The sequence below is a fragment of the Pipra filicauda genome, unplaced genomic scaffold, assembly GCF_003945595.2.
Source record: "Pipra filicauda isolate LSUMZ 115617 unplaced genomic scaffold, ASM394559v2 scaffold210_size2929891_pilon, whole genome shotgun sequence".
In the NCBI taxonomy this organism is placed as follows: Eukaryota; Metazoa; Chordata; class Aves; order Passeriformes; family Pipridae; genus Pipra; species Pipra filicauda.
The window spans coordinates 2,468,340-2,480,919 of record NW_024104322.1 but is presented as its reverse complement, the minus strand read 5'-3'; the positions used below and the strand labels follow the sequence as shown (position 1 = coordinate 2,480,919).

At 38.0% G+C, this 12,580-nt stretch overlaps 1 protein-coding gene across 3 annotated transcripts in view; it reads right to left on the bottom strand.

Annotated features, from left to right (window-relative positions):
* The window catches only part of ST7 (suppression of tumorigenicity 7), a 143,278-nt gene that overhangs the window by 37,800 nt on the left and 92,898 nt on the right, over nucleotides 1–12,580 (bottom strand). For all 3 annotated transcript variants that reach the window (XM_027731059.2, XM_027731060.2, XM_039381001.1), the window contains 3 exons: nucleotides 12,126–12,201; nucleotides 10,158–10,312; nucleotides 6,829–6,926 (listed from right to left, as the gene is read on the bottom strand). In XM_027731059.2, coding sequence (XP_027586860.1) covers nucleotides 6,829–6,926; nucleotides 10,158–10,312; nucleotides 12,126–12,201 — 329 coding nt within the window. The remainder of the gene's footprint in view (nucleotides 1–6,828; nucleotides 6,927–10,157; nucleotides 10,313–12,125; nucleotides 12,202–12,580) is intronic.

Genomic DNA, 12,580 nt, shown 5'->3' with positions numbered 1-12,580 from the left:
CAAATAATCACTGTTTTGTTTGGAAGCAGCTCCACAGTTACTCTTTCACAGCTCAGAGAGGATAGGAGCTAAGAAGCCAAATCTGTCAGATCTGTTTTGAAGCTTGCAAATGATTAGCAGTAGGATCCCCCATATTTTCATCCATATGTGGAATTCAGGAAATATAACATCTTCAGAGTGTCAGAAAAGAGACCCAGATCCAGCTTACACTAACTGTGGGATGGCACGGGTTTATAATCTGCCAATATTCAGTTTTAAGTTTGAATTTACACCAAGTGCTCCATAATATTCAAAGGTAACATGACTTCTCTTCAATGTAGGATTAACAATGAGTCAATAGAGTGAAAAATATCTTACTAAACATGCAAACTCTAAGGAAACATGCTACAACACGCAGCCTTTATGTTCTCTCTTAATTGGAGGATTACGTAAAGGAATAGCATGGAATACTTCTGTGGTCACCTTCCTAGTTCCTTCCTGGTTACAAGCTGGTCTCCAGGAAGGCCTAGAGTGAAAACTATCACAGTATGACTTGAGTTCTTTAAGGAATATAATTATGAAAATGCTGTAATTTAGACTATGTTGTAAAAATGTATGTATTTCAGGAATAAAGAGAATTTTAAAGGCAGATGTGGCATGGACCCAGAAGAGTGCAAGTTGTTCCAGATCTACATTTAGTACTAAACAATCACACCATATAAAACTAATAACAGTGCTAAATTATAATTGTTTGTTACATCAAATATTAGTAATTTTACAAAGCATGAAAATAAAGTCATTACTCATAGTCCTGTTCAAAAAAATTCCTTTATTTGCATCATAGAATGGTTTGGGCTAGAAAGGACACGAAAGATCATCTTGTTCCAACCCCCTTGCTGTGGGCAGGGACACCTTCAACTAGAATCAACCTGCTCATGAAAAGTCATACTTACTACATCTAATTCTCCCTGAAAGTAAAAGTGGCTACTAAGAGGTGGCAAAAGCAGTAGACAGAAGCAGAATTAGTCCTTGAAAAATCATCTCAAAGTACTTTTTGTAGAAACTGACATATTTTTAGAAGTGGATTTTTAGATGAAATTAAAGTGAGGAAACTATCTAGCAGCTCAAAAATGAGCTAGGACATTCCAGAGAGATGGAAGACCATAATTAAAGGACAATACAAAGCCTCTGAACATGGAGTGATGCAAGATGGTGGACAAAAAGGAATCCAAGTTACCAGGGCTCCTACCAAGACTATGTGACCATATTCTAGGTTAACAGAATCCCAATGCTGGAAACCTATAATTTATATAAGAAACATTATTAGCAGTTTAGGTTGTAGTCACCAAATTTCTAGCTTATGAGTTTTGCACAGAATCACAGTCATAAATAAAAGTGAGGGGTCTGAGTCATGTGCAGAAAAAAGGAAGGGATAAACACCATCAGGGGAATCACAGAAGTCTACATTTTGTTTAAGAGCCCACTGAAATGAGAGATGTTCCAACCTGCCTTTCCCACTTGCCATACTATGTGAATCTGTGACAAAACAAACCACATTTGAATACAAAGACATAAGAAAATATTAAAATCAGCTTTTATCACTTGCTATTATTATTGCAGTGATTCTGTGTCAGAACAAGAATTAACTGAAGACTGGTAAAGACAGGCAAATATCACCATTCACAAGAATAGCACTCTTCTAATATCTGTGAGATAACTCTTGGTCTCATTTAACTAAGAAGTACTTTCCCTTTTATAAATGGTACTAAAGAAATATTTTTATAAATATTTATAAATTTTATTAAATGGTAATAAATGGTACTTAAAACAACCGCTATAGATGTTAGTAAAGCTAGAATCCCATTCAAGGCAGAGTAGCCTGACTAACCTGACCTATGTAAAACAAGCCAAAGAATCTGACTCACTAATCCTTGCCTCGAGCCCAGAAGCATTTGGGAGAGACAGACAGTAGCTGTTGATGCAAGTAGCTGCAGGAATTGTGTTAAGTTGCTAGGGATCATGACATCTTTATTAGCAATTAGTACTCTCCTTGTTTCACACAGCTTCATAATTCAATGTGCAGAACACTCCTGGCTACGTATTTGCACTACTCAAGAGGAAATCAGCAATGCACACACAAGAATACAGACTTCAACAGAATATTGAACAGAAATCCTTATTCAAAGCCTAGCAAAAGAGGTTGCCAAGAAAGTATGCCAGATTTGCAGAACCATCATCCCAGCAAAAATCACTAACACCACTGGTCATAAAAACCCAACCTACCCATATCATTAAAACTGATTTAGTGTGATTGAGTACCCTTTCAAAGCCTTCAAGTGACATAACCTCTTAAACCATTTTAAGTTCAGCTTGAGTGTTTAAAGAACTTATCATGCAGTCCATTGATAAGCATGCAACACTCTAACAATACAAGCTGCTTTGCTTAGGTGTCTTCTGTGGCATAAAATACACATTTAGAGACTGCAGGTGGGCACCAAGACAAACACATAAACACATCCAACTGAAATACCCTCAACAAGGTTCTCAGAAATAAGTAGACTTCTAGGTCCTTTATCAGAATCTGAAGAGTAATTTCTCAGCAGATATGACTGATCCCAGATATAAAATGCACTTTTCTGACCCTTAAAAAGTGTTTTTGTTTCTATCCTTCTCCAGGAAAGACCTGGAGATCCTCTTCTCTCCCTAAACCTCACTCATTTATAAACAAAGCTGCAAAGCATAGAGCAAATTGCAACTTCACTGTGTCTCAGAAACACATACTTATGAAGAATGCAAAGCAGTCTTCAAGGGAGCACAGGGCCATGGGTTAGGAGATAAATACACTCTAGAATGAGTTTCTTTCATCTTCTCTCTGAAGGAGGAAGCAATTATGAGCTTCCGTTTGCTTTGTCCGCTAGTAAGCCTTCTGCCTGTCACCATTCTCTTTCATAAACATACATCACCCTTCAGTTAAAGCTTGTTCCACAGGCCAAATGTTCTCCAGAACAATCCCAAGAAGCTCCAATTAACTTGACAATTCACTTTCTTGCATGGTGCATTTTCGCCTGGATGTTCCATCGACTCAGTTAAGAGAAGTAACTGTGTCGGTCTGCTCCTGAATTCAGTGGTGCAGTCACTGATCCAGCTGCCCACGAAGCACAGAGAGAAGTGCCTTTGCATACCCTGCACATCCTCTCTGTTTTCAATCAATGAAAAACACAAAACACAAACCCAGCACATTTCTGTTTTCTTCCATTGTAATGGTGAGGGAATCCGAAAAGAGCAGACAGAAAGCAGCTGGCACAAAAGGCTACCCTTGCTCATCACCATGTAGCTGCCTGGCTTGTAACATTGTCCACAATGAAGATTCAACACCAAGGGATACAAAAGATTCCCCACAGCCACCATTACAGCTGTTCACCTCTGCACATACTAAATTTTCCAATATCATTTAGAACAAACTAGTTTAAATCCTCATAACATAATCAGCACAACAAATAAAACAACCAGCACTGTAGACTTTCTCCTCAGGGACAGTAAAAGCAATCTAGTTGCCTCACGCTCTGTATAAACAAGAATAAAACTGGAATAACTCTGTTGACCACAGTGGACTTATTCCAACAATACACTAATCAAAATGAGATCACAAGTTAACTCAATATATACAAATAGTGACAGCTGCTGGTTTCTATAGCAAAATATAGTAAATAATTATCATCAGAAATACAAGCAAAAGTGACACCTATGTATGATTCCATTACATGTTTCCATGGAAATGACAGGTTTGTAATTCTCACTAATTCAACTCAACTAAATGAATTACATCCAAGCAGAAAAGCCAGCAAAAAAATACTACCTCAAAATCAATCACAGAAGCAACAGAAATTCCTACCCATGTTTTTAAATTAAAGCACCCTTGATTTTAAAGTTTTTTAATCAGTTTTTAAAAAACCGTGGTTTTTACTACCTTCAAAATAATATTAAAGATTATGATTTTCCTATCAGCAGTGTATATAACCATAAAATCAAAATCTTAAGTCACCAACAACTCATTTTCATTCCACTAAGGTGTTTTAAGCAGGATCTCAGTCTTTTCTTACAAAAAATTCAAGTAAGACAATCTAATCCATCAGTAATGTCCTCAAGATGGCCTCATATATGCAATGAATTAAACATTCTCAAATGTTTTATTTTTTCAAAGTGGCAAAGACTCACTACATCCCAATCATATTTCCCAGATGGTGTCATGAACCTCTTAACACTTCATTTCCATCATGTTCCATGTCTTGAGAAACCTGTTTTCAATCTTTCAAACACAAACAGGGCCTCCGCCCTCTGTCCCCTGATGCTAGATTCAGCAGTCCCCAGCCAACATATTCTTCATATTCTTTTTCAGATGAATAAATTCATCTCTTCCCTCATCAATCACATTGAAGCCTTCAATGACAGGTTCATGTTCTTCAAAGTTCTTCATAAATGTATTATTTATGTCTTCTATGACGAAAAGGAGGATGTGCATTCATCAGAAATAAGTAGCTCCAAACCAGTCTAAGAAAAGCATCTGCAAAGCTGACTTGACCCCCCTCTTGCTCCCAGTGTACTGTAGCTGTGACCTAGAGATACTGTTGGTTTTATATTTCACCTAGAGACTTGATAATTGTCAGCTCTGTTGCTTAAAATGAAAAGCTCCACTGGCATCTAAATTCAGTTCTGAGGATTTGGCTCGGTGTCTGTATGTGGAAAAACACAGAATGCATTGATCTGAGTTGAAGCTCCAGAAGCTGAAATTCTATCTTTATACCTGCTTCGTCTTGCATCCAGTCCTTTAATTTTAGTATAACATTCCTGTAGAGGAGTGTTTTCAGTCCTTCAAGTGTCTAATGACACTTAGGGTCTCCCTGTTATTGTTGCCTTTTGAGATCCACGTTGTACTTAACATCCACATTTTTCTATTTTGCTTATCAATTTCAGGCGATTTTCTCTCTAGTGACAGAATAAGTCATTCATTATAATCAAAGCTCTCTGGTTCTCACTTTGCATAAGAAACCTAGGACTAGAGGGACCACCTAAGTCCATGAATCCAGTGTCCTGCATACACAACTATCCATACATATTGACATCAGCAGAAGAAAGCTTCACAGAGTATCTGTTTCACACAGCCCTATCTATAAATCAGAGAACACATTCAGCAGCTCATAGTAAGCTCTGGAATTTCCCATAATTACAATGTATGTCAGCTGAATAAAAAATTCAAAATTTTATCTTTCTTGTATATTAATGCCAGAACTTGGAATTCCAATGTTTGTCCCCAAAACATTTCAGCATTTGTCCCAGACTGTCTGTGTAACAAAATTCATGAAAAATCAGTGGAGCTGGCTGGACTGAAAACTATGTTTCTGAAATCAACATTCCCTCAACTGACCAGAAGACTGCAAACCCAGGTCTTTCTTCCTTATACCTCTTTCTCACTCTCCTAGCTATATAACGGCTGTTTTTTTGACAAATCCTTTTTCAACACCTCAGTCTCAAATTCTAGTGATTCTGGAGATCGAGAGTTGTGTGCTTAAAAAACCCCAGTGAGAGTAAGGAAACAAAGTTACTCCCCATCTGGTAGATTATTCAGGATGAGGACCTGCATTATTATGATGAACCCTGCTCAATGTTTTCAAAAAATACTCATAAGTGGTCCAGAGTTCCAGGAGAAGATGGTGGTACCGGATTCCAAGCTGGCAGACATACTTGCCCTATTGCCACTGATGCAAGTGCCTCAGCTCCAGAGAAAGTCACTTGCCTTTTCACATTAGAATTCCCACTGACTCGCAATAAGAATTTCCTTTTTCACTAGGCAGGTGTCTGGATCAATCATCTGAGCTGCCTAAAGCACACTTTGCAGGTGCTTCATTCTGGTCTGGGATTTCATTTTGTGCATTTGAAATTTAACTCCTTCAGCCTAACCTACAGAACTCTTGCTGGATTCATCTCTACTCGACTTTTGCGGGAGCTGGAATATATAGCGTAAGAAACACAGAAAACAGTTTTACCATCATTTGCCCAGAAGCTCTAGGGCTCCATTGCTCCTTCTGTCACAGACTTGCTACCTTGGGTGATGCAAGTCATCTCCTCAAAGAATTGTGTTCCTAATCTGCATCCAGGGGATCTCACTTGAAGAACTGCTGGGCATTCACAGGTACCTTTAAACTTGAGCATTTTACATTTCTGAAACATATACAATGCCTAATGCAGACAGCTGCCCCTTCTGGCATCTCTAAAATAGCTAGTTTGGTGTTTCAAATTTGTAGTTTTGTAGCTTATTGACTTATGACTACCATTGATAGCTCCCCTGCCTACAAAACTGGGATACAGTCAACCCCTATCTCTAAGGGAGTTCAGTTCATTAAAGATTAATTACTTTCAGTGATAGGTTTTGCATGAATAAATAACACTGTCCTCATGTCTGAAAAGTGTGACACAAATGCACAGAGCCAAACTGCAGCTTTGCAAGGAGAAAACAGAATACTTAAGATGTGCTTATTAAATAAGAAGCATTCGTCACATGCTTCAGAAAAAATATTACTAACTTCATGATCAAATAATTAAATACTGCCCTCCACTGCACATGTACCAGGATGGGAAATTCAGTGTGCATGGGTAACCATCCATCTGGTATTTTACATTGCTTTCATTATAAATAAATGATCTCTTAAATTAATCTTTATGTACATTACACATACAAAACAACTATCAGCAGTGCTGAATGCAGCAGAAATGGCTCCTAACTTGTAAGAAAATGTGGATCATTTCTATGCTACTATTATCTAAATATCACACGTGAAAGAAATCCAAACTCACATCTCTCATCATTTTCACTGCTTCCCTGGTCCTTCCCAGCTTCCTTGCACACATTGCCAGCCTCCTTTTAATATATACTAACACATTGGTGTCCCTTCCTGTATAAAAAGAAAAAGAAACAGCATTAAGATAAAACAAAGGTTCATTTACTATTCCAACACAAAACACAGTTTTCTTGCCATTTTTTTCTTATTCACTACCATCAATATTTTAATGAGAATTTTAATAAAAAAATACCAAATTCTGATGATTTAGATGTGGCATAACAGCACTGAAATCAGTGGAATGATTCCAGATATACAGTGTGATAAATAAGCACTCTTGGGTTGGCCTTACACCTGTGAAACATAAGCAGATCTGAAGGTATAGAAAGCACTATAGGGTACAGACCATCAAGTTCTCAAGTGAGGCAAGGAGAACTCCTATGAGGTTAACACTGGCACAAAACTCTGTGGTCACACTTACCAATTCACACACATGGTAAAGACATGGGCATTGATGAAAATGCATGTTACATCCTGTCTTTTTTTAAAGTTTTTACAAACATACTTGTTAATAAGGAGAAGTAGCAAAGCAAATCCTCATACTCTAACAGTCTTTTTCTTAACGATTAGAAGAAAAGTAGTACATGCTGAACTTTCTGTTTACAGCCTTTACTCGTTACCTAATTATCATCTTCAAATTCCCCACAGCACTAATTACAGATGGCAAATAAACATGTTTCAGATATGACAGTCCTGTGTGCAAGAAGACACCCCAACAGTAAAGATGACAGAAACTGAGCAGCGGCAATAATTATTCTCTTCAAGAATTCTTATTCCTTTCATTTCTCATTCACTTCCCTATACTTCCAATGCGAACTCTTAAAATACTTCTGGGCCAACAGGAAATAAGTGGGAAGCTAAACATCTAAAAAATTACCATATCATGAAAATATAAGACACCTGCTACAAATTATCTTTCGGTATAGTATGTGCTCTGATTTTAGCCTGTTCCTAACATTTTCAAGCCTTTCATAATAAGAACAACATGTGTGCTGAAAACATTCCAAAGACCTACAAATTGTTTTAAAGCTGTAATTAAAATTTTCAGATAGATTAAGCAGCAGGTTGAAAGGTCTCACTTTGGAGGAAAAACATAAATAAAGGAGGGAAGAATTTCTTTAGCTGTATTTTATATTACCTGATTCCTTATCTCTGTATGGATTCCTATATATTTAATACACAATCTATTAGTTACATCTGTTTCAACATGCTTATATAGTGTACATGAGGTACACATGAGGTTAAGCTTTTTTCAGACTTTTCAGAAGGAATGGTCAAAAGGCTTTTACTTACTATGAAATCAAGATAATCTTCCAGGACAAAATTCTCTTATGCGACTAACAATTTGGGGTGCCTAACATGAGCAATCTTAAAAAGAAGACCGCCCATGTTTTCTGTAAACAAGTACCTCTTGAAAGAAGCCAAGTTGGGTACTCAAAGCCATTTACTCTTAAAATTTACTGTCTAACATAAAATACCATATGAAGGAGATGGAACACATGAATAAACAGAAATGCAGAGCAATGTGCTAGAACAACACATATGCTGTTGTTCAAGAAATTACAGTTTGCTTCACCTGTAAAATATGAAATGCCCACTTTTCATCTGAAAATTTACTTCAAAGACCAGAAATGGAACAACTGACCTCTAAGAATCATGGAACAGCAACACATCGGTCCACAGTCCTTCCTCTCCACCCTTGTAAACCATGCAGAAGTCCAGCATATAATCAAGAGACTCCTGCGTGAAGCCCCTTTGTCCAAGGCACCATCTGAGGCTGGAATTTTTCTTATTTCTGCGGGTGCACACTGACATTTTCAAGGGGAGACTGGGTGGTATAGAGAAGTGGTATCACCTAGGCCCTCCTGAAGCCCCTCCTGAATACAGTCAGAGCTGGGAGTCACTTTTCAGCCCCCCTGCTCTGTGGCAATGCACTTAATTTTGTGATTCAACTGGTTACTTCCTCAGCTGAAATACTGAAGGATTCGGGTGTCAAATTTGACCAGGAGAGTAGTCATCTAGCACACACTGGTTACAGAAATACCATACTTGTAACTGCCTGCACAAACTTAACCAGGTTAACTTGAACATAAGCATCATGACAGTTTACTAATTACTTATTGTGTACTTTTCATAGTAATTTTCTGTACTAAAGATGAATTGAGTGCACAAATTAAGGTTTCACAGAAAACCATAAGCTTGCTAGAGCACAAAAACTGCTTCAAGGGCTCAGCTGTTCTATATTTTTACTTTCATCAAAAATAAACAAATCATCCTAAATATCATTTTACAACCAAAAAATATCTGAAATACTACCCCCAAGCTTTATAAAACCTCAGGGTTTCAGGTACAGACTTGCATACACTTTTGAAACTAGAGATCACAGATAGTTTTACTGTGTACAATTTTTATCAGCAATCTCCAAATTATGTGAGATAGCCAGAGGCTGTGAATTCAGGTCCTGAGAAACCTGAAGATGCCCAAAGTATGTTAGTGCTTGTATTTATGTAATTAATTGGTGTTATTTTTGCTTAGGGTAGCCACTAGACTGTTGGCTTTATTATCTCTTTGGTAATTTACTGTAAGTGAACCCTCATGTATTTTCTTGGATTCAAGGAGTATCTAATAAATATCAAAACAGCTAAATCTGCTTATTCAAAATTTTAAAAACATACTAAAAATCTAGACTTTCAATTAGATCACTAATATTCCAGTTGTTAATTTCTATGTTTCTGTGACCTTTCTTAATATATGCAACTAACTTTTCAAATGTCACACTCCTTAATGGGTCTCATTAACTTTTACACAGAACAACGCAGTGTACCCATTTATCCTCAGAGCTGACAGAAAAAAGCTGGCAAAGCATCACTTCGCTCCTATTTCCATCATTCTTTAGTACTTTTTCACAACATGAACCCATGTTTTCAAAATGGCTAAAGGCACTTCAGTGTAACTTAAACTGAGTCCAGCATTTTCTAAATATCAGATCTCTTTTGGCTCTAATACCTTTTCTTTTCTGTTAAGTTCATGCTACAATATTTTCTGCCATGACAAAGAAAAGGCATATCTGGAATCTGAGCACTGATAGCTCAGCAACAGAATCAAGCAAAAACACTGAAACAGAATAGTCTGGGGCTCTAGGGCCATATTCCAGCTAATGCCAAATACTGATTGCACAGTTCTTAGAGGGGAAAGAACACAAAAAAACCCCCCACCTAAAAACCCCAAATAACTCCCTGGAACTTCTCTCCCTTAGAAATGGCTATTCCCTCATAAGAAACTTACTGTGCTGGGCTTCATACTGGGCACCATGGTGCTGTAACTGCTGACTGCGCCTGTAACAGCCCTCTCCAGCTTTCAGAGCTTGCTTGAACAGCTTCTCTGCTTCTACAATTGTTGTTGCTTCCTCTTCAGCTAAGAGAATATAGGCAGTAGCACACCTGCAAAAATATCAGAGGAAAAACCATGAGAAGGGTGCATGATGTAAAAGCTATGTGAAGACATGCAGACTGGCAAGGACGTGTTAAGTATGGAAGTAAGGAGATTTTGTCCATGTACTTTTCTGATGAACTATTTTGATGAATAAATATTCTGTCGACCAGATCGTGACTCTCATTTTTAGGTACTATATCACTCAGCCCTTGAGTAAACCTACTGACAACTGTCCCAGAAAGTAAAGTAGTGTCTCACTAAGCCTACATCCCTAAAACTCCTTCTGGAAAACAAGACTAGTTTTATGCACTATTGTTTTAACACAAACTGTCTCAATTACTGTAATGGTTTGAAAAGAATCAACAGACCTATAACATTTGCCATATGCAAAGCACAGATTATAAACGTAATTGTAGAGATTAAAAAACAACAACAACAAAAACTCAACCCAACCCAAGCAAAAAACAAAACAGAGATGTGCCCTTGCAGCACAGCTGCACTAGGAGGAGTTTTTCCAGCAGGTCAAGGGAAGTGATCCTTCCCCTTTACTCAGCCTGGCAAGGCCACACATGGATGTGCTGTGTCCAGTTCTAGGCTCCCCAGTACAAGAAGGACATGGACATACTACAGAGAGTCCAATGAAGGGCCATGAAGATGATTAGGGACTAGGGCATCTCTCATATGAGAAAAGGCTCAGAGAGTTGGGACTGTTCAGTCTGGAGAAGACTTTGGGGGGAATTTGTCAATCTTTGTAAATACCTGAAGTGAGGGGGCAAAGAGGACAGCCAGGCTCTTTTTAGTTGTATCTGGTGACAGGACCAGAGGCAGTGGGCACAAAATGAGACACAGAAGGTTCCCCTGAACATCAGAAACATTTCTTTTACTTAAAATGTGACCGACGCTGGCACAAGTTGTCCAAGGAAGTTGTGAAGTCTCCCTCCTTGGAGATATTCAAAAGCCTGCTGGACATGGTCTTGAGCAATGCGCTGTAGGTGGCCCTGTTTGAATGGAGGGGTTCGATAATGACCTCCAGAGATCCCTGCCAACCTCAACCATTCTCTAATTCTATGATATCTGAGTAGAACAGGATAGTCTTAGAGCTCATTTCTGCCTTTTATGCTACATTCTCTCAGTTAAATCACTATACAAGAACAAACAATTCTTTCTCTTCTTCTGATGAAATACATGAAGGACAATCTGTAAAGCACCAGTTTATGGAATTCTAGAATACAGTAATCTCTGTCGGCAACCTAAGGGACTCTCTCCACTTTATGCACTTTAGCAACATTTATACAGTTTGCCATACCAGTAAAGCATTCCTGCACTGTTTTTGTGTTTATTGTGGGATCTCAAAATACTACACTTCTCATTGAGGAAATTAGTAACAGACTCAAAGACCAAAAGTTCCAGAAAATTAGATCATATTCTCTCGTACTATGAAATGTGTATTTCAGCAGGTGTTTATGAGTCCTTTCTTTCTTGCTTCTGTTCATGATGATTGAGAAACTCAAAAGGGAACTCTTCATCCCATAAACACATATTTCATATGCTCATCAGGAGGCAACTCAATTAAAACTTTTTTATGCTGTTCCAAAGCCCACTGATATCAACAGGAAGACTTCCATTGTCATTACTGCCCTAAGGATCTTCTGGGTACCTAGGACAGAATGCAGCTGTGCTTTTTTCCTTCTGTTGTAGGCCTTCCTGTGACTGGCCTGTATTCACAGTTAAAAATTACTGTAGCAACTCCCCTGCCTTAAACTATCATCAAATGGATTTTCTAAAAGACAGGAAATAAATGTTAATGTTGTTGTCACTCACTCATTCAATTCCAAAGCTTCATGTGCTGCAGAAATTCGGGCTTGAGGGTTTCTCTCTCTCCAGGCTTTTTGCATTACTATTCAATAAACAAAAGAGAAGAGGGGCATATCAGTCATTACAGCACTAACACTGTAATCTACTGCCTTGTAACAACAGTCCAACTCATCGCAGAGCATTTCATAAAGCTCAGTGATCATTCAAAAAGATACATAATGAATATGAGTTTTTGTCCCACATACTCAGCTTTTTTCTTCTTTTTATTTACTTAAACTTTTTTCAGGAGAAAATCTGGCTGAGACATCATGCTATCTGCACTGCCATGTATAGAGGTGACAAGCAGCTATTTCCTATTGGTGTAGAAGATTCCACAGGGATAACTGGGATTCTTACTGTGTTGTTGCTTTAGATGAATGTTAAATGGAAACAACATCCAGGCTAATAAAATGACCTCACAA